This window comes from Triticum aestivum, chromosome 2B (assembly GCF_018294505.1).
Source record: "Triticum aestivum cultivar Chinese Spring chromosome 2B, IWGSC CS RefSeq v2.1, whole genome shotgun sequence".
In the NCBI taxonomy this organism is placed as follows: Eukaryota; Viridiplantae; Streptophyta; class Magnoliopsida; order Poales; family Poaceae; genus Triticum; species Triticum aestivum.
Window position 1 is genome coordinate 665,045,026 of NC_057798.1, and position 23,087 is coordinate 665,068,112.

The 23,087-nt window shown below is 46.0% G+C and overlaps 1 protein-coding gene across 1 annotated transcript; it reads right to left on the minus strand.

Annotated features, from left to right (window-relative positions):
* Positions 1-16,106: 16,106 nt before the first annotated feature.
* On the minus strand, positions 16,107-20,508 carry LOC123046587 (altered inheritance rate of mitochondria protein 25). Its single transcript, XM_044469984.1, has 11 exons — positions 19,966-20,508; positions 19,419-19,505; positions 19,252-19,293; positions 19,100-19,144; positions 17,778-17,843; positions 17,610-17,666; positions 17,436-17,497; positions 17,194-17,314; positions 16,781-16,858; positions 16,483-16,589; positions 16,107-16,344 (listed from the first exon to the last, which is right to left on the minus strand). The coding sequence occupies exons 1-11, from the start codon at positions 20,350-20,352 to the stop codon at positions 16,314-16,316; spliced, it is 1,083 nt and encodes a 360-aa protein (XP_044325919.1). The 5' UTR covers positions 20,353-20,508; the 3' UTR covers positions 16,107-16,313.
* Between the last annotated feature and the right edge of the window lie 2,579 nt (positions 20,509-23,087).

The following is a 23,087-nucleotide window of genomic DNA, read 5'->3' on the forward strand; positions in this document are numbered from 1 at the left end:
TAATCGGAAGCGCCGCCGCGCTCCCTGAAGCCTCTCTGCAAGCTCTCCAAGGCCTTCGGGCAGGGAGAGAGATGGCCACAAGGCCCGGGCGACGCCTTTCATCACCTGCCAAACTCGTTTGTGCAGTTGTAAGAGCTCGGGAAGAAGGTCACCCGTAGAACCGGGCATTTCCTCTGCAGGACGGCCTGTGAGCATACCTACAGATATAACCCTGTTAGTCGACTTCCTCGCCGAACTTTTTTTCAAAAGTTCATTCAAGCACTTACTAAAAATGCCGCGTCGAAGCCGCCGATTCTCCTTAACGGAGTCAGACAACTAGGCACGAACATCCTTTAGTTCCTCACCCAGCTAGGTGTTGGCATCTTGGAGATTATTTTTCTCTTGCCGCACCCTTGTAAGCACATTCTCGCCGGCCTTTAACCGGCGCATGAGATGTTTCTTGTCCGGATCTATCCCGGCGCCATCTGCAATATTATTGTCAGACTTCTACACACGCCGCACTTCAGAAGTCACTTATCTTTTGAAGCATATATTACCAGAGGGGGTCTCTTTGGCTTCCCTCGCTGCGGCTAGTGCAGCCTCAAGTTGGGCCTTGCACTCCTCCAGCTCCTGGGACAGTTGGGTATTCTTTTCTGTAAGATCATGCACAATAAATGATCCTTAAATCAGTTATTCTAACTATTTCAAGTCTCGGGGGCTACTGGCACATATAACTGTCAAATTTTCTCACCTGTATGTCTTTTACATACTGCTCCATGGCTCTGGCTAGACCATTTTGAGCGGCACGAAGGTGCGCATCTCCTGAATTGAAGGCATCCAATGCCTCCGGGGAGAAACACGCGTCACGAAGAACTATCCGGCGACGCCTGTGATTCATGGCACTCTCCACCTCGGAATTGGTGGCAGATAACCTGTCGGCATCCTTTGTTGGAGGAGCATCCGACGCACGCCTCGTGTTCGCCTCCACTTCTGGACCTGGCTTTGGAGCCTGGCGAGCGGAGGATTGATTGGCAACCTCTCCGGATACAGTCCGGCGAGCGCTCTTCTTCCTGAAAAAGCACGAGCGTTAGTATGTCTCCCGGGAATAAAGCCTGGGAGTAAGGTGGCACGCCATACCGTTGCGCCGGAGTTTCGATCCGGATTGCACCTCTTTTTAGCCTGTTGGGCCGTACTGCCCCTTGTTGGCTAGCCGCCGCGGGCTCGGCCTTCCACCTTAAGGGCGCCCCCTGCGAAACGCCATTGGTATAGGGTGATCAAAAATAAGCACGGATGGGTCATTTTCAAAGTATTGGGACTTTGGTCTCAATTACCTGTGAGGCTGGAAGTATTCCGAGGTAATCAGCCGTAATGGCGACCAAGGCATTATCAATGCTCAGTTGGTGAAATACCCCATCAATCAGCTCCACTGATATGTACGGATCCTCTTGGGAGGTCGGATCGAGGAACCGTTCCGGATCCTCGGGTTGTGGAGGCGGGTTGTTTATGTTCTTTACGGCCTGGCGCAGTTCCTGCGCCGAAATAACAAAATGAGATACTTGACTATGGGAATATGGATCGGATAGACAAAAAGAAATGTCCGCTCACCCAGCTCAGAGGATTGTGCATAGAAAATCCGTTCTGTGGATTGACGCGGAGAAATTCCTCCTCTTCTCCCTTGTATAACACGGACAAGATCTTCGCCAGATCGGCCACCAATCCCGGCCCCTTACGGCCGCAGAGGGTGGCATCATCCTCCCCGTTGAAATCCCACATGGGGTGGCCTCTATACTGGAGCGGCTGCACCCCCCGCATAATGCATGTGGCCATGACCACGATCATGGTCAGTCCGGAATGAGCCAACAACCTTATTCGGCTCATCAGGTAAATGACGTCCTTGTCATTTTCCTTCTGAGGGCTCCGTGGACGCCAGCTTACGCGTTTCTCCAAAGGAGCATTATTGAACTTAGGGAGTCCGATCCGAACAGGGTCCGGCAGGGGGACATCTTCTATATAAAACCACTCCGAAGGCCAGCCTTCAGACGCCTTCCTCGGGGTTCCGCATAGATATACGGTCCCGGCGATGCGCCATAGTTCGGCTCCGCCCACTTGATATATTGACCCCTCTTGAGAACGGGGCACAAGGCAGAACAACTTCTTCCACAACGCAAAATGAGCCTCGATGCCCAAAAACAGCTCGCAAAGGGCCACAAAGCCTGCAATATGCAGAATAGAGGCAGGCGTAAGGTTGTGCAACGGGAGGCCGTAGAACTCCAGGAGCCCCCGGAGAAACGGATGAATTGGAAATCCGAGCCCTCTTATCAAATAAGAGACAAGGCACACCCGCTCTCCTTTGGAGGGGCTGGGGATGCTCTCCGCTTGCTTTCCGCCCACATAGGTGGTGAGTCCGGCTCAAACCGGAACCATGAAGGTCGGGGGAAGAAATCCCTTGGTTTGGAGCGTCACTAACTTGTTGTGTGGGACAGAGCATCTCTCCCAATATCCAGGCTGGGGGCTGGAAGGGTGAGAGGAGGAGACGCGTCGACTGTCCATGATGGAATGGATTTCTGTCAGATGCTCTCTGATGAATGCTCGCGAAGGGAGGATGGTGTGATTCGGATCTAGATCCTCGTCTCTTTTATAGGCAGCTCATTTGCGCGGCTAGGGGGTATAATGTAAAAATACCCAGCCTTTTCGCATTCGTTCAACACATGGAAGATGGCCATTATTGGGCGTGGAAGCCGAGGAGTGTAATATTTACAAGAAGCCGGATGCTATTCAAACAGGTACATAGGATTAGGAGAAGAACCCGCCTTGCAATGCCGAAGACAATCTACGCGCCGGACTCATCGCCATTGAAGCTTGGTTCGGGGGCTACTGAGGGAGTCCTGGATTAGGGGGTGTTCGGATAGCCGAACTATCACCTTTGGCCGGACTCCTGGACTATGAAGATACAAGATTGAAGACTTTGTCCCGTGTCCGGATGGGACTTTCCTTGGCATGGAAGGCAAGCTTGGCGATACGGATATGTAGATCTCCTACCATTGTAACCGACTCTGTGTAACCCTAACCCTCTTCGGTGCCTATATAAACCAGAGGGTTTTAGTCCGTAGGACGAACAACAATCATACCATAGGCTAGCTTCTAGGGTTTAGCCTCTCTGATCTCGTGGTAGATCTACTCTTGTACTACCCATATCATCAATATTAATCAAGCAGGAGTAGGGTTTTACCTCCATCGAGAGGGCCCGAACCTGGGTAAAAACATTGTGTCCCTTGTCTCCTGTTACCATCCACCTGGACGCACAGTTCGGGACCCCCTACCCAAGATCCGCCAGTTTTGACACCGACAAGGGGGCACCGCACACGGTTAAGAGAAACTTGTGTCTTCTAGGGTGCCCCCTGCCCTCGTATATAAAGGAGCAAGGGGGAGGCCGGTCGGCCCTAGGGGCGCGCCCAAGGAGAGGGAGTCCTACTAGGACTACCAGTCCTAGTAGGATTCCATCTCAATGAAGGGAGGGGGAAGGAAGGAGAGGGAGAGGGAGTAGGAAAGGGGGGCACCGCCCCCCTTCACTTGTCCTATTCGGACTCCAAGGGGGAGGGCGCGTGGCCTGCCCTGGCTTCCCTCCTCTCTCACCACTAAGGCCCATGGTGGCCCATTAGTTCCCCCAGAGGTTCCGGTAACCCCTCCAGCACTTCGGTTTTACCTGAAACTTCCCAGAACACTTTCGGTGTCTGAATAACATGGTCCAATATATCAATCTTTTTGTCTCAGCCATTTTGAGACTCCTCTTCACGTCCGTGATCTCATCCGGGACTCCAAACAAACTTCGGTCATCAAAAACACATAACTCATAATACATATTGTCATCGAAAGTTAAGCGTGCGGACCAGGTTCGAGAACTATGTAGACATGACAGAGACACATCTCCGGTCAATAACGAATAGCGGAACCTGGATGCTCATATTGGTTCCTACATATTCTACGAAGATCTTTATCGGTCAAACCGCATAAGAACATACGTTGTTCCCTTTATCATCGATATGTTACTTGCCCGAGATTCGATTGTCGGCATAATAATGAAGGAAATATGCCCTAGAGGCAATAATAAAGTTATTATTTATTTCCTCATATCATGATAAATGTTTATTATTCATGCTAGAATTGTATTAACTGGAAACATGATACATGTGTGAATACATAGACAAACATATAGTCACTAGTATGCCTCTACTTGACTAGCTCATTAATCAAAGATGGTTATGTTTCCTAACCATAGACATGTGTTGTCATTTGATTAACGGGATCACATCATTAGGAGAATGATGTGATTGACATGACCCATTCCGTTAGCCTAGCACTTGATCGTTTAGTATATTGCTATTGCTTTCTTCATGACTTATACATGTTCCTGTAACTATGAGATTATGCAACTCCCGTTTACCGGAGGAACACTTTGGGTACTACCAAACATCACAACGTAACTGGGTGATTATAAAGGAGTACTATAGGTGTCTCCGAAGGTACATGTTGAGTTGGCGTATTTCGAGATTAGGTTTTGTCACTCCGATTGTCGGAGAGGTATCTCTGGGCCCTCTCGGTAATGCACATCACTATAAGCCTTGCAAGCAATGTGACCAATGAGTTGGTTACGGGATGATGCATTATGTAATGAGTAAAGAGACTTGCCGGTAACGAGATTGAACTAGGTATTGGATACCGACGATCAAATCTCGGGCAAGTAACATACCGATGACAAAGGGAACAACGTATGTTGTTATGCGGTTTGACCGATAAAGATCTTCGTAGAATATGTAGGAACCAATATGAGCATCCAGGTTCCGCTATTGGTTATTGACCGAGAATAGTTCTAGGTCATGTCTACATAGTTCTCGAACCCGTAGGGTCCGCACGCTTAATGTTACGATGACAGTTTTATTATGAGTTTATAAGTTTTGATGTACCGAAGTTTGTTCGGAGTCCCGGATGTGATCACGGACATGACGAGGAGTCTCGAAATGGTCGAGACATAAAGATTGATATATTGGACGACTATATTCGGACACCGAAAGTGTTCCGGACGTTTTCGGAGAAAACCGGAGTGCCCGAGGGTTACCGGAACCCCCCGGGGAGAGATAATGGGCCACATGGGCCTTGGTGGAAAGAGAGAGGGGCAGCCAGGGTGGGCCGCGCGCCCCCTCTCCCACTGGTCCGAATTGGACTAGGAGGGGGGGCGGCGCCCCCCCTCTTTCCTTCCCCCTCTCCCCCTTCCTTCCCTCTCCTAGTAGGAGTAGGAAAGGGGGAGTCCTACTCCTACTAGGAGGAGGACTCCTCCTCCTTGGCGCGCCCACAAGGGCCGGCCGGCCTCCCCCCTTGCTCCTTTATATACAGGGGCAGGGGGGCACCCTAGAACACACAAGTTGATCTACGGATCGTTCCTTAGCCGTGTGCGGTGCCCCCCTCCACCATATTCCACCTCGGTCATATCGTCGCGGAGTTTAGGCGAAGCCCTGCGCCGGTAGAGCATCATCATCGTCACCACGCCATCGTGCTGACGGAACTCATCCCCGACACTTTGCTGGATCGGAGTCCGGGGATCGTCATCGAGCTGAACGTGTGCTGAACTCGGAGGTGCCATACGTTCGGTACTTGGATCGGTCGGATCGTGAAGACGTACGACTACATCAACCACGTTGTCATAACGCTTCCACTTACGGTCTATGAGGGTACGTGGACAACACTCTCCCCTCTCGTTGCTATGCCATCACCATGATCTTGCGTGTACGTAGGAAATTTTTTGAAATTACTACGTTCCCCAATAGTGGCATCTGAGCCTAGGTTTTATGCATTGATGTTATATGCACGAGTAGAACACAAGTGAGTTGTGGGCGATACAAGTCATACTGCTTACCAGCATGTCATACTTTGGTTCGGCGGTATTGTGAGATGAAGCGGCCCGGACCGACATTACGCGTACGCTTACGCGAGACTGGTTTCACCGTTACGAGCACTTGTGCTTAAAGGTGGCTGGCGGGTGTCTGTCTCTCTCACTTTAGCTGAATTGAGTGTGGCTATGCCCGGTCCTTGCGAAGGTTAAAACATCACTAACTTGACGAACTATCGTTGTGGTTTTGATGCGTAGGTAAGAATGGTTCTTGCTAAGCCCGTAGCAGCCACGTAAAATTTGCAACAACAAAGTAGAGGACGTCTAATTTGTTTTTGCAGGGCATGTTGTGATGTGATATGGTCAAGACGTGATGCTATATTTTATTGTATGAGATGATCATGTTTTGTAACCGAAGTTATCGGCAACTGGCAAGAGCCATATGGTTGTCGCTTTATTGTATGAAATGCAAACACCCTGTAATTTCTTTACTTTGTCACTAAGCGGTAGCGATAGTCGTAGAAGCAATAGATGGGTAACGACAATGATGCTACGATGGAGATCAAGGTGTCGCGCCGGTGACGATGGTGATCACGATGGTGCTTCGATGATGGAGATCACAAGCACAAGATGATGATGGCCATATCATATCACTTATATTGATTGCATGTGATGTTTATCCTTTATGCATCTTATCTTGCTTTGATTGACGGTAGCATTTTAAGATGATCTCTCACTAATTATCAAGAAGTGTTCTCCCTGAGTATGCACCATTGCGAAAGTTTTTCGTGCTGAGACACCACGTGATGATCGGGTGTGATAGGCTCTACGTTCAAATACAACGGGTGCAAAATAGTTGCACACGCGGAATACTCAGGTTAAACTTGACGAGCCTAGCATATACAGATATGGCCTCAGAACACGGAGACTGAAAGGTCGAGCGTGAATCATATAGTAGATATGATCAACATAATGATGTTCACCATTGAAACTACTCCATCTCACGTGATGATCGGACATGGTTTAGTTGATTTGGATCACGTGATCACTTAGATGACTAGAGAGATGTCTGTCTAAGTGGGAGTTCTTAAGTAATATGATTAATTGAACTTAAATTTATCATGAACTTAGTACCTGATAGTATTTTGCTTGTCTATGTTTGTTGTAGATAGATGGCTCGTGCTGTTGTTCCATTGAATTTTAATGCGTTCCTTGAGAAAGCAAAGTTGAAAGATGATGGTAGCAATTACACGGACTGGGTCCATAACCTGAGGATTATCCTCATTGCTGCACAGAAGAATTACATCCTGGAAGCACCGCTGGGTGCCAGGCCTGCTGCTGATGCAACTGACGACGTTAAGAACGTCTAGCAGAGCAAAGCTGATGACTACTCGATAGTTCAGTGTGCCATGCTTTACGGCTTAGAACCGGGTCTTCAACGACGTTTTGAACGTCATGGGGCATATGAGATGTTCCAGGAGTTGAAGTTAATATTTCAAGCAAATGCCCGGATTGAGAGATATGAAGTATCCAATAAGTTCTATAGCTGCAAGATGGAGGAGAATAGTTCTGTCAGTGAACACATACTCAAAATGTCTGGGTATAATAATCACTTGATTCAACTGGGAGTTAATCTTCCTGATGATAGTGTCATTGACAGAATTCTCCAATCACTGCCGCCAAGCTACAAGAGCTTCGTGATGAACTATAATATGCAAGGGATGGACAAGACTATTCCCGAGCTCTTCGCAATGCTAAAAGCCGCGGAGGTAGAAATCAAGAAGGAGCATCAGGTGTTGATGGTTAACAAGACCACCAGTTTCAAGAAAAAGGGCAAAAGGAAGAAGAAGGGGAACTTCAAGAAGAACAGCAAACAAGTTGCTGCTCAAGAGAAGAAACCCAAGTCTGGACCAAAGCCTAAAACTGAGTGCTTCTACTGCAAGCAGACTGGACACTGGAAGCGGAACTGCCCCAAGTATTTGGCGGATAAGAAGGATGGCAAAGTGAACAAAGGTATATATGATATACATGTTATTGATGTGTACCTTACTAATGCTCGCAGTAGTACCTGGGTATTTGATACTAGTTCTGTTGCTAATATTTGCAACTCGAAACAGGGACTACGGATTAAGTGAAGATTGGCTAAGGACGAGGTGACGATGCGCGTGGGAAATGGTTTCAAAGTCGATGTGATCGCGGTCGGCACGCTACCTCTACATCTACCATCGGGATTAGTTTTAGACCTAAATAATTGTTATTTGGTGCCAGCGTTAAGCATGAACATTATATCTGGATCTTGTTTGATGCGAGACGGTTATTCATTTAAATCAAAGAATAATGGTTGTTCTATTTATATGAGTAATATCTTTTATGGTCATGCACCATTGAAGAGTGGTCTATTTTTACTGAATCTCGATAGTAGTGATACACATATTCATAGTGTTGAAACCAAAAGATGAAGAGTTGACAATGATAGTGCAACTTATTTATGGCACTGCCGTTTAGGTCATATCGGTGTAAAGCGCATGAAGAAACTCCATACTGATGGGCTTTTGGAATCACTTGATTATGAATCACTAGGTACTTGCGAACCGTGCCTTATGGGCAAGATGACTAAAACGCCGTTCTCCGGAACTATGGAGCGAGCAACTGATTTGTTGGAAATCATACATACTGATGTTTGTGGTCCAATGAATGTTGAGGCTCGCGGCGGGTATCGTTATTTTCTCACCTTCACAGATGACTTGAGCAGATATGGGTATATCTACTTGATGAAACACAAGTCTGAAACATTTGAAAAGTTCAAAGAATTTCAGAGTGAAGTGGAAAATCATCGTAACAAGAAAATAAAGTTTCTACGATCTGATCGGGGAGGAGAATATTTGAGTTACGAGTTTGGTTTACATTTGAAACAATGTGGAATAGTTTTGCAACTCACGCCACCCGGAACACCACAACGAAATGGTGTGTCCGAACGTCGTAATCGTACTTTACTAGATATGGTGCGATCTATGATGTCTCTTACTAATTTACCGCTATCGTTTTGGGGTTATGCTTTAGAGACGGCCGCATTCACGTTAAATAGGGCACCATCAAAATCCGTTGAGACGACGCCTTATGAACTGTGGTTTGGCAAGAAACCAAAGTTGTCGTTTCTTAAAGTTTGGGGCTGCGATGCTTATCTGAAGAAACTTCAACCAGATAAGCTCGAACCTAAATCGGAGAAATGTGTCTTCATAGGATACCCAAAAGAGACCATTGGGTACACCTTCTATCACAAATCTGAGGGCAAGATTTTTGTTGCTAAAATCAGATCCTTTCTAGAGAAGGAGTTTCTCTCGAAAGAAGTGAGTGGGAGGAAAGTAGAACTTGATGAGATAACTGTATCTACTCCCTTGTTGGAAAGTAGTTCATCACAAGAACCGGTTCCTGTGACAACTACACAAATTAGTGAGGAAGCTAATGATATTGATCATGAAACTTCAGATCAAGTTTCTACTGAACCTCGTAGGTCTACCAGAGTAAGATCCGCACCAGAGTGGTACAGTAATCCTATTCTGGAAGTCATGTTACTTGACCATGATGAACCTACGAACTATGAGGAAGCGATGATGAGCCCAGATTCCACAAAATGGCTAGAGGCCATGAAATCTGAGATGGGATCCATGTATGAAAACAAAGTATGGACTTTGGTTGACTTGCCCGATGATCGGCAAGCCATTGAGAATAAATGGATCTTTAAGAAGAAGACTGACGCTGATGGTAATGTAACTGTCTATAAAGCTCGACTTGTTGCAAAAGGTTTTCGACAAGTTCAAGGGGCTGACTACGATGAGACTTTCTCACCAGTAGCGATGCTTAAGTCTGTCCGAATCATGTTAGCTATTGCTGCATTTCATGATTATGAAATCTGGCAAATGGATGTCAAAACTGCATTCTTGAATGGATTTCTGGAAGAAGAGTTGTATATGATGCAGCCAGAAGGTTTTGTTGATCCAAAAGGTGCTAACAAAGTGTGCAAGCTCCAGCGATCCATTTATGGACTGGTGCAAGCATCTCGGAGTTGGAATAAACGCTTTGATAGTGTGATCAAAGCATATGGTTTTATACAGACTTTTGGAGAAGCCTGTATTTACAAGAAAGTGAGTGGGAGCTCTGTAGCATTTCTGATATTATATGTAGATGACATATTATTAATTGGAAATGATATAGAATTTTTGGATAGCATAAAGGGATACTTGAATAAAAGTTTTTCAATGAAAGATCTAGGTGAAGCTGCTTACATATTGGGCATCAAGATCTATAGATATAGATCAAGACGCTTAATAGGACTTTCACAAAGCACATACCTTGATAAAATTTTGAAAAAGTTCAAAATGGATCAGGCAAAGAAAGGGTTCTTGCCCGTGCTTCAAGGTGTGAAGTTGAGTCAAACTCAATGCCCGACCACAGCAGAAGATAGAGAGAAAATGAAAGATATTCCCTATGCTTCAGCCATAGGCTCTATTATGTATGCAATGTTGTGTACCAGACTTGACGTATGCTTAGCAATAAGTTTGGCAGGGAGGTACCAAAGTAATCCAGGAGTGGATCACTGGACAGCGGTTAATAACATCCTGAAATACCTGAAAAGGACTAAGGATATGTTTCTCGTATATGGAGGTGACAAAGAGCTAGTCGTAAATGGTTACGTCGATGCAAGCTTTGACACTGATCTGGACGATTCTAAATCGCAAACCGGATACGTGTTTTTATTAAACGGTGGAGCTGTAAGTTGGTGCAGTTCTAAACAAAGCGTCGTGGCGGGATCTACATGTGAAGCAGAGTACATAGCTGCTTCGGAAGCAGCAAATGAAGGAGTCTGGATGAAGGAGTTCATTTCCGATCTAGGTGTCATACCTAGTGCATCGGGACCAATGAAGATCTTCTGTGACAATACTGGTGCAATTGCTTTGGCAAAGGAATCCAGATTTCACAAGAGGACCAAGCACATCAAGAGACGCTTCAATTCCATCCGGGATCAAGTCCAAGTGGGAGACATAGAAATTTGCAAGATACATACGGATCTGAATGTTGCAGACCCATTGACTAAGCCTCTCTCACGAGCAAAACATGATCAGCACCAAGACTCCATGGGTGTTAGAATCATTACTATGTAATGTAGATTATTGACTCTAGTGCAAGTGGGAGACTGAAGGAAATATGCCCTAGAGGCAATAATAAAGTTATTATTTATTTCCTCATATCATGATAAATGTTTATTATTCATGCTAGAATTGTATTAACCGGAAACATGATACATGTGTGAATACATAGACAAACATATAGTCAATAGTATGCCTCTACTTGACTAGCTCATTAATCAAAGATGGTTATGTTTCCTAACCATAGACATGTGTTGTCATTTGATTAACGGGATCACATCATTAGGAGAATGATGTGATTGACATGACCCATTCCGTTAGCCTAGCACTTGATCGTTTAGTATATTGCTATTGCTTTCTTCATGACTTATACATGTTCCTGTAACTATGAGATTATGCAACTCTCGTTTACCAGAGGAACACTTTGGGTACTACCAAACGTCACAACGTAACTGGGTGATTATAAAGGAGTACTACAGGTGTCTCCGAAGGTACATGTTGAGTTGGCGTATTTCGAGATTAGGTTTTGTCACTCCGATTGTCGGAGAGGTATCTCTGGGCCCTCTCGGTAATGCACATCACTATAAGCCTTGCAAGCAATGTGACCAATGAGTTGGTTACGGGATGATGCATTACATAACGAGTAAAGAGACTTGCCGGTAACGAGATTGAACTAGGTATTGGATACCAACGATCAAATCTCAGGCAAGTAACATACCGATGACAAAGGGAACAACGTATGTTGTTATGCGGTTTGACCGATAAAGATCTTCGTAGAATATGTAGGAACCAATATGAGCATCCAGGTTCCGCTATTGGTTATTGACCGAGAATAGTCCTAGGTCATGTCTACATAGTTCTCAAACCCGTAGGGTCCGCACGCTTAACGTTACGATGACAGTTTTATTATGAGTTTATAAGTTTTGATGTACCGAAGTTTGTTCGGAGTCTCGGATGTGATCACGGACATGACGAGGAGTCTCGAAATGGTCGAGACATAAAGATTGATATATTGGACGACTATATTCGGACACCGGAAGTGTTCCGGACGTTTTCGGAGAAAACCGAAGTGCCGGAGGGTTACCGGAACCCCCCGGGGAGAGATAATGGGCCACATGGGCCTTGGTGGAAAGAGAGAGGGGCGGCCAGGGTGGGCCGCGCGCCCCCTCTCCCTCTGGTCCGAATTGGACTACGAGGGGGGGCGGCGCCCCCCCTCTTTCCTTCCCCCTCTCCCCCTTCCTTCCCCCTCCTAGTAGGAGTAGGAAAGGGGGAGTCCTACTCCTACTAGGAGGAGGAGGACTCCTCCTTGGCGCGCCCACAAGGGCCGGCCGGCCTCCCCCCTTGCTCCTTTATATATAGGGGCAGGGGGCACCCTAGAACACACAAGTTGATCTACGGATCGTTCCTTACCCATGTGCGGTGCCCCCCTCCACCATATTCCACCTCGGTCATATCATCGCGGAGTTTAGGCGAAGCCCTGTGCCGGTAGAGCATCATCATCGTCACCACGCCGTCGTGCTGACGGAACTCATCCCCGACACTTTGCTGGATCGGAGTCCGGGGATCGTCATCGAGCTGAACGTGTGCTGAACTCGAAGGTGCCGTACGTTCGGTACTTGGATCGGTCGGATCGTGAAGATGTACGACTACATCAACCGCGTTGTCATAACGCTTCCGCTTAGGGTCTACGAGGGTACGTGGACAACACTCTCCCTCTCGTTGCTATGCCATCACCATGATCTTGCGTGTACGTAGGAAATTTTTTGAAATTACTACGTTCCCCAACACATAATACCTAGTTCAATCTTGTTATCGGCAAATCTCTTTACTCGTTCTGTAATACTTCATCCTGTAACTAACTCATTAGTCACATTGCTTGCAAGGCTTATAGTGATGAGTATTACCGAGAGGGCCCAGAGATACCTCTTCGAAACACAGAGTGACAAATCCTAATCTCAATCTATGCCAACCCAACAAACACCTTTGGAGACACATGTAGAGCACCTTTATAATCACCCATTTATGTTGTGACGTTTGGTAGCACACAAAGTGTTCCTCCGATATTCGGGAAATGCATAATCTCATAGTCTAAGGAACGTGTATAAGTCATGAAGAAAGTAGTAGCAATGAAACTGTAACGATCATAATGCTAAGCTAACGGATGGGTCATGTCCATCACATCATTCTCTTAGTGATGTGATCCCGTTCATCAAATGACAACACATGTCTATGGTTAGGAAACATAACCATCTTTGATTAACGAGCTAGTCAAGTAGAGGCATACCAGGGACACTTTGTTTTGCCTATGTATTCACACATGTACTAAGTTTCCGGTTAATACAATTCTAGCATGAATAATAAACATTTATCATGAAATAAGGAAATAAATAATAATTTTATTATTGCCTCTAGGGCATATTTCCTTCATCTCCTCCCCCAAGTCCGTTGGTCGGTGGCACATTGGCCTCCCCCATCCAACAACAACCCTCGCCCGCCTCCTTCGTCGCCGACACCGACACCCATTTTTGCCGGTGACTCTGCCAGCTGCCGGCGCCTCCACATCAGCGTAGCAACACTGCCCACTCCCACGTCGCCCTCCACCGCTGTCTTGTCGCCGGGGAGCCGACTGCTTCCCACCCCCGCGCCCTCTACTACACAGCCGCCCCCGACCAAGAAGTCGCCTCGCCGCCCGGCCAGATCCTCACTGGCCCACTCGTTGGACGCTGGCAGGGCAGCTAACTGGTCAATGCCGCCGCGGCTCCCTTCGCCGGCCATCTCCTTCATCGACACCCGCAAGCTGTTCGGCAGTTTGCCAAGGTACAAAATGGACTCCACCGACGAGTTCTTTTTTCACAATTTTCTTTGCGACTCCGACGATTCGTCGTCTGATGACGAGGAGGAGATATTGGCTGCCATGTTGGTCCATCGCCACCTCAACAACCAGCGGCCGTTGTTCCGTGGCTCCATTCCGGGCCACCTTCCGGCGTTGAATCGCAACCGAGAGAGCGGGCATTTCATTCTTTGGAAGGACTACTTTGATACAACAAACCCGTTGTTCAAACATCAAAAAATCCGCCGCCATTTCCGTATGAGTAGGCATCTTTTCAACCGTATTAGAAAGGGGGTGGTCGGCTATGATGATTATTTCAAGTGCAAAGAGGATGCCGTTGGCAAGATTGGTTTTTCCTCTTATCAGAAATGCACTGCCGCCATCCGAATGCTTGCATACGGAGTGCCCGGTGATCTCATTGACGAGTACGTCCGTATGAGCGAGTCTACTTGCCTAGAGTCCCTATATAAGTTCTGCAAGGCCGTTATTGCTGTGTTTGGCCCTGAGTACTTGAGAGAGTCGACTGCTGAAGATACAACCCGTTTGTTGGCGATGAATTCCAGCAGGGGCTTCCCAGAGATGCTTGGTAGCATAGAATGCATGCATTGGGAGTGGAAGAACTGCCCTTCTGCTTGGCAAGGGCAGTATAAGGGCCATGTCAGGGCTTGCACTGTCATACTAGAGGCCGTGGCATCTCAAGATATCTAGATCTGGCACTCTTTCTTTGGCATGGCCGGATTGCACAATGATATCAGCGTGCTTCAACGCTCGCCGGTGTTTGCTAGGCTTGCCGAAGGCAACATCCCACCGGTGAACTTTACTGTCAACGGCCACAACTACGACAAAGGATACTATATGGGTGATGGTATCTATCCTCAGTGGACCACTATTGTCAAGACAATACCCAACCATGTCGGAGAGAAGAGGAAAAGATTTGCCCAAGAGAAAGAGAGTGCTAGGAAGGATGTCGAGTGTGCCTTTGATGTTTTGCAATCTCGATGGGTCATCATTCGGTATCCTGCTAATACCTGAAGCACGCAAAAACTGTGGGAGGTGATGACTGCTTGTGTGATCATACATAATATGATCGTAGAAGATGAGCGCCCAGAACATCTGTATGATCAAGGGTTTCAGTTTCAGGGTGAGAATGTTGTGCCTGAGCATGGAGTAGCGGCAACGTTTGAACAGTTCACCCAATTTCATCAAGACATGTGTGATTGGGAAACTCACGTGCAACTGCAAAATGATTTGGTTGAGCATATATGGGCTCATGTTGCCAACCAATAGATGTATCTTCTTTTATTCGCTTGCAAAACAATGTGAGACATTTTTATTTTCATTCAGCTTGTAATAACTATGCTATTTTATTCGGTCCAAAACTATGTTATTTGATTCAAACTATGCAAATTCATGCAAAAAATAGGGGGGCCCAGCCGGCCAGGCCGGCACATATGGGTCGGCGCGTTGGACGCGCTACCGACGCCGGCCTATATCTAAAACAAGGCGGACGCCGGGCAGGCGGCCGACCCAAACGGACAAAAAGCGGACGAAATTGCCGTTCGTTTGGGTCAGCCCATTGGAGTTGCTCTTACCACCTATGTTACTCCCACTGTGGGTAGTCTACGTGCCGCAGGTTCGGACTCTCGCACTCGGACACATCCGTGGATGTTTGCAGCACCATGTTGAATGACTAAAATCGTCCGCATCAGTCCGTGGACGTTTGCAGGCCGGCGCTGTAGATTCCCTTACCCCCCACCCCCACCAGCATACTGTAAACACAAAGGTTCAGCAGTAAAGCAAAGAATGGCAACTTTCAAGTCGTTATCACACTAGCACTTCCCTTTCCACCCACTAAATAAACAAAGGGATGAAAAAAGAGACGCTGTAACCAGCAGATGGACGAGTTCAGTTTCCTGCTAAGGCCTCCTTTTGGTTTGAAGGAATTTCTTAGGAATTCTATATGGTAGGATTTTTATAGGATTTTTTTCCTTTAGAACCCTTTGGTTCATAGAAATGGATTCCTATTTCTACATAGGATTGGTTCCTACCTTCCACATTTCAAAGGAAAATAAACATTAGCCTAGACTCGATGAAAAAATTCCTATGGACATCTCTTTTCCTATTCCTACTCATAGGATTTGAGATATATGTCACCTCATTTCCTACAACTTTCCTATTCCTATGATAATCCTATCCTATGAACCAAAGGAGGCCTACTAAGAGCAGTCACACTGGCAGTTCGTGTAAAGGCAGCAGGGAATTGGATGCGAGCTGTCAAACCTCTCAGAGTGCACTAAAATTCATACGAAAAGCCCAACCAAGTACGGTCACGGTAACAAAAAAAACACGGCACACTTGTGTAATGATCTCAATGGTATGGCGACAGTGAATGACACCAGCTTCTTCAGACATCAATGGCGAAAGAACTGGCAATTTAAGTTCCGCTGTGAACTGAGAGGATGGCATTCGTATGCGCGGTCTACTCTGTGGCGATGAGAAAAGGCAGTCCCCTGAAAGAAACAAGCACTTCGGGGTTAGTATCAGGGGCACCAGTAGGTGATAAACCCAGGTTGCATGGTAATAATAGTTCAGTGAATCTATCCAGACAAGTCAATGTGGAAAACTGAAAGTAAGGTATGCATGCATACCAGCCCCCTCTCCTAGAGAAGTAATCTGAGTCCAGGGACACTGCCAGAGCAAGAGCTACAGCCCTTTCAGGTAAACTCAGCGGGCGAACAACGTTTAGTTCTTCGATCTGGAAGCATCAGTGAGATGTGAGTTTGAGACAAGTTTAAAGGGAGATTCTTAAAATATCAAGTGTAAAGAGCAACATCGTGCAAGTACAGAAACTGACGCGCCATATGATCCTAAGTTTCACATCCGGCAGGGGGGCCAGCTACATCAAGGCAGATATGCTCTTAATGTCTGTCAAGTGAGAACACTTACATCTGAACCGAGACCAAGTCTACTGCTTTGTCCATCATCACCAAACCGAATTGCATACTGGCCAGCATCCGTAAAGAGCTGCAATGAGATACAACCAAAGGTATATTGATCGGTCATTACTCCTCGATTAACCACGTATATTTTCTAAAGGCTAAGATAATGCAACACAAAATGCACTCAGAAAAGATATGTGATGTGCAACCATGCTATAATTATGTGTCCAATGATGTATGATAATTTCCTTGTGCAGAAGCAATGTCAAGCAATAGTATCACATCATATTTCTTAGTGATCAGAGTGTTGATCGTTAGCTTATGTTACTCATTATGTTTTGCTAGACATCTATGAAACACATTCCTTAATGAATTTCCTTCAAATGCATGAAAATACACGCCTACTCAAACGGACATTACCTCAAAACCAATTCCCCTCCAATTACGGTCAATCTGGGCCAACACATTTTCATCTTCATCAATAAGGGTAAAGGTCCAGTTCCAAAATCCAGGATTCTCAACCACAGCAAATTGCTTGTTCCTGAAGGACAAACAAGTTGAAAATCAACCTGTCAGACGTTATAGCAAGAATGACAGCTACATAAAGAACCTAGACTGGGTTAAAGAAATAAGGGAATTGGGAGATCAGAAGACCATGTTACCCTAAGTACAGATCATAAATTCTACGCCAAAGATGCCAGCGCCTGTGGACTACACCTACCTCCTGATCAAAGGAAAATAATGAAACTTCATCAGCAGTATTCCTGTGCATTCATACGAGGACAAAACTCCCATCTGAGTGAGTTATAGCAATCAAGTCAAGAATATTTGTGTACCTTGCCATCCACTTCTGCATAAATAGAGCTGTTGATGAACCAAAATGGCCGGCGGACCTGTATCCATAGCATTAATATCTTTGCAGAAATTCCAACTATGTATTTACAACGAAAAACAACAATCGTTCCTCCCCAAAAGAAAAAGAAAAAACAATGGCGAATTCTTACCGTGAATATCTCATTACCCATAGCATCAGTAAATTGTGCAGTAAATGGCCGTCTCGACCGAAGTAACTGAAATACCAGAAAAAGGGAAATGTTGTAAGGTACTAAGGTAGTAATAGTTGCCATCAAGTAAAAAAATGAATAAATAAACATCAGATAAGAATGAACAAACAGACGCCAAATACAATAAGGTGTTTTTTTGCACACACAAAAGAGACAATAGCATTAGATTATTTCCTACACTAGCAATACTAAAAAAAGCACATAATTAACTTTTAGCATCATAACTGATCAAGACAGCAAGGAGTGAAATTTTGTAGTGTTGTAAATAAATAGGCCATATTAAATCTGTAAACACGACAAATAACAAACATTAATAAAGTAAATTAACTTACATATCAGATGACACTTCTACCCTATCAGAAATATATTGCCAGCTAGATAAGAAATATATTCCCATACCTCCATTACTAAATGGATAAAACATGTTACACATATACAATTCTTCATGATAAAAAAGGGCAGCCCCAGTGCATGTAGCTCCCGCTTGCGCAGGGTCTGGGGAAGGATCCGACCACTTTGGGTCTATTGTACGCAGCCTTTCCCTACATTTCTGCAAGAGGCTGTTTCCAGGACTTGAACCCGTGACCTCATGGTCACAAGGCAGCAGCTTTACCACTGCGCCAAGGCTCCCCTTCATATACAATTCTTCATGATAACTAAAGTTTTTCTCGCTGAACGCCAATTCTTCCATGAAGCTGAAACCAAGTACAGTCCTTCCAGAGCATCCCCAAAACTACTCAATATGATAACACTACATAGTGGAGGCTTAGAAATGGGAGAGCAACCAATTTTCCACGACATTCAACATTCCCACTGACACCTCTCTCCAACACATCAGATTTTCCCATGTCTCCATTTTCTCAGTCCCTATAGCTTACATTTACCCCCATTTCACGTCCCATAGGTAATATTTCAAGATTTACACCACATACCGTACATAAACTATCAGTGTCAACTCCAACTGAAAATATGTAACATCAATCATTCCAAAAACGAAAATAAGAGAAGCAATCACAAAAAACTCCTTGCCCAGGAGAAAACAACCAGAAAAGCATCCAATAAAAAAAATGATATAGTGGAAGACTTCCGTCATCTGTCCAACCAAAAGATCACAACAATGAGTGGCATGCTACCAACAGGTGTTCTTCAGCATAGGAAGGGTAATGGAAACTTTGGTCAACCGAACAAATTTCAATAAATTACCCTAAAGTGTTAGCATAAGGTACAAAATTATTTATGATCAAGTAACCACATAGATGTACCTGCCTAAAGATGACATTGCTTTTCTCTCGAATATATCCTACAGGCTGGCATTGAAAAAGAAACAAGTCAACGTGTAAGACCCGGAGGTGAAGCATAGATGATGGAAATAATACAACAACCAAACCAGCTAGCTGGAAGGAGACACACTTACAGACTGGGAAAAGAGTGGATCCATTATGATATATCTACTCTCCTGCATTTCAAAACAATAGTAGTAAGCAAAAAAAAAACATCTAGCTTCAGCCAAATTATCAATAGTTCACATAAGCTGCAATTCCATTATGGAAAGAGCCGGAGAAGCATGTTCATATAAATCACCTGCTCGAAAGCAAACATGATATTTGCCCATTCCACATCTCTGGCTATAAGGAGGTTGGCTCTTGAGAGGAGAGGCTCCAGTTTGGCCTATAAAACACATATAAAGGCCACCTCGGTTATTCCAATAGCCAAATTTCAGCACATTTAAACAGATAAGATTGGATATAACATAAACCATCAAACATAACTGGAAGCGGCAGGGAACAAACTTTAAATCGATTGGCCAGTATCCTGCTATATTACCCACAGAAATATTCACTCACATACCACTACTCGGCCCTGTTCAGCTAACCTACAAATTCCCACACGACTTCGCTACCAATCGTAATCAGAGTTCAGTCACAAAAAGAGAGTTTTCTCTTCCATTCTCTAAAGAACTTCATCATGCGCCTGACAGGAGGTGTTTCCTCTTCCATCATTATCTGAAAAAACTTCATCATGCGCATTCTGTGATGGATTGGTTGTATAGAGTCTAAGATATAATCGGGTCATACCGAATGGCACTACACATAACAAGCTGCAATTAGAGAATACAGAATCCGCTTGCCTCTAGGTATGGGAGGTCCTTGGGGTCATACTGGCCGCCTTTAGACGGGGCCACCTCGCCGCGGGCCGCTCCCCCAGGCCTCACCTTGTCAATCCCCGCCGCGGCGGACCCGGAATTCACGAACGCGCGCGCGGCGTTGGCCAAATAGCCGAGCGGATCCTCGCCAACACCTTCGGCCTTGCAGACGCCTCCCCCCAGTCTCCTCGCAGCTTCCTTCTCCCTTTTCAGCTCCTCGATCCACAGCCTCCGCAGCCACCCTCGGGGCAGCGGGGACCCGCCCCCTCCGCTGGAGAAGCCCTTGGAACCGCTGACGTGGCTGCTGCTGGTCCTCGCCGCCGCCCTCCCGGCCGCGGCGGCCTGGGAGAGCAGCCCGGGCAGCCGCCACATCGGGGGCACGCCGGTTGGGAGCAGGTGCGAGGGGCCACCACTACGGCGAGGTCTGCGGCGCCGACGCCCAACCCCCTTTGGAGAATCGTCGCCGCAAGGTTCTGCAAGGGAGCAGAAGAACGGGACGGGACTATTTCGGTGAAGAGGACTGAGGGATCTCAGCCTGTTTCCCCCTTAGGTGGATGGGCCAACTCCACTCGCCACCTGGGCTACCTGAAAGTGGCCCAGGATTAGGGAGGCTGTGCAAGTGACCAGCCCTGCATCAGCAGCGCACGGGCTTTGTTAGAAGAAAAAACATCACACGTGCGCCTGCCGCTAGGAGTGGACGAACGAGCTATTGGTGCTTGTTAAGACTCGATTCGTTAAGCTTGTTAAGATTAACGAGCAGAAAGTCCTGCTTGGCTCGGTTTGTTTGAAGCTTGTTAAATTCGTGAGTGCTCGTTAACAGATTCTGATGTGTTACAGCCTACATGATGACTAAGTAGATGTGATTTTTAAGAAGGGAGATAGTGACTACCAAAGGAAATACATTAGTTTGTTGTCTCCTATGTAGATTAGATTAAATAGATAGACTGAGGTGCTACGAAAACTTTGTCACATAAGATAAAAATATGTGTTGTGTTGTTACTAACGAGCTTAACAAGCTACTTGTGAAACTCATTAGCTCGTTCGTTAAGCTCATTAAGCTTAATGAGCTGAAATCGGTGATTGACTCTGTTCATTAAAAAGCGAGCCACAAGCTTAACGAGCCGAACTATCGAACGCTCATTAAGTTCGCGAGCTCTGAGCTTTTGGTCCAGCCCTACCTGCCGCCCGAATTCCATACCTGACGCATTTTGCTTCAAAAAACGTTGCCGCAAGCTGCGAGGTCAGCCATTGTTGTTGATAGGCGATCATCGTACCGCCGCTCGCCGCAAATAGAGAGGTCGCAACACTCACGAAGTTGCAAGCGGCACCGGTGCTAGGATGTAGCGCTCGTTGACGCTCCCGTTGCCGTGTGTGCGATGCAGCGCTGGTCGATGCTGCCGGAGCTACAATGCAGCGGTCACAAACACTGCAGGGGGGAACCAATGCAGCGCTCGCTGATAGTTGTCGGTGCTGCAATGCAACGGTTGTCAGCGCTGGTGGAGCTGTGATGCAGTGGTTGCGAACCGGTGCTTTGATGCAGCTTCGCCGGCGGCTATTGGTGCAGTGATGCATGCACTGTCGGAGCTGCGATGGAGCGCTCACGATGATGCAAAAGTTGTTGGTGCTTCGATGGAATGCTCCTCGATGGCTACTACAAGGGGGGTAGGGGTGGTAGGTGAAACTCATCCTAGTTTTTCGGATAAAAACACTTCCCCTGGTGTCAGGTCATTGCCTGGCATGACCCTTGCAGGGGGAGGAAAAGGTCCATCTTGTCCACCACCATTCTTTCCTTTTGGTGCGCTAAGGAGGCTTGCTCGAGGAGCAAACAACATTCGTCTGTGCGACAATAAGACTTGGGCCGTGGGCACATGGGTTCCTTGTGGCGCGTTGGATGTGAATCTTGGAACCCTTCGACGTGCTGCCCCCATGCCCTCGCCCTATGGTTCTCCTATCGAGGGCAGGGGCTTGGGCCCATGGGTGGGTCATGCCGTTGCCGCTAACAGGCAGACCGCTGACGTCCCACAAAGCTCAGGCCCCCGAACTGGAAGGTCTACCCGCTGGTGAAAGTGGTAGCTTGGAAGTAGTTATTCGCCTCTTAAGATTCGAAGCAAAGAGAGCATAGGACCATACCTTGTATCACTACTTGGCCATCATACTAGAGGCTGGGAGGGCCATCTCGATCGGATTAGTCGGATCTACGCGTGCCGCTCCTGTGACAGCCTGATTTTTGGCCCTTTCTTTTTCTTTTGTTTTTCCGAAGTTTTAGCCTGAGTTTTCTTTTTCCGTGGCTTTGTGGTCTGGAAACTGAAGAAGATGCCCTCTTCTTTGCTTCTAGAGTGGCTTGTCATTCCCAAATCTTTCCCTAGACCCTGTCATTTCCATCCTAGCCCAAATCCCAATATTCTTTTATTGGGAATATTCCTTTTCTATTAAAGGAATAACTCCAATTGCCCTAGGTTGTGAAGCAACCTATATTTCCCTCACTCCAAAAATTCCCAAATAATTCTCATAAATTGTTTGGTTCATATCTTGATCAAATATGGCTAAACTTTTCATTGCCATGTTCAAAAATAATTCCCCAATAATTCATTTCCTATTTTGCCCTGAATGACACTTTGTGAAGGAAGTGTCATTTATATTTTTCCTAGTGGTTCCCAACCTTTTGGGCATGTTTATATGTCCAAATAATTGCCTCATGCACAAGTTCAAATTTATTTTCCTAGCCAACCTTCCTCAGTGATTTTTCAAAATTTCTGTCAGATAGAAGGCTTTGTGAAGGAAGTACTAGCTAGGAGTATCCAAATGAGATTAACTTTTGCACACTTCTGAATATTCTCATATTAAACCCCTCCACCCATTTGCAGCCCCATACAATTATCTATGTGAGCACAGGAGCAAATCTTTGTTTCTGGCATTATTTTCAGGTTGTGAAGCAAGTATATTTTATATTGCTTCAAAAATCCTGATAAATTACCAGATCATTATTCTACCCATAAAAAATCTCTCCACCCAATTTGGCATCATTTAATTGATCCATTTGACTCCCATAATTATTTCAAGTTTCTGGACAGAAATGATGTTTGTGAAGCAAGTGCTATTTTGGCTTG

Bases quoted from the DNA above. Each gene is read 5' to 3' on its own strand.
- LOC123046587 (XM_044469984.1), bottom strand. From the start codon at position 20,352: ATGTGGCGGCTGCCCGGGCTGCTCTCCCAGGCCGCCGCGGCCGGGAGG. The intron at 17,498-17,609 runs GTACACAAATAT...TCCTTTGATCAG, and splicing joins ATGCAGAAGTGGATGGCAAG to GAGGTAGGTGTAGTCCACAG. The intron at 16,859-17,193 runs GTAATGTCCGTT...ATCTCATTGCAG, and splicing joins GGAGGGGAATTGGTTTTGAG to CTCTTTACGGATGCTGGCCA.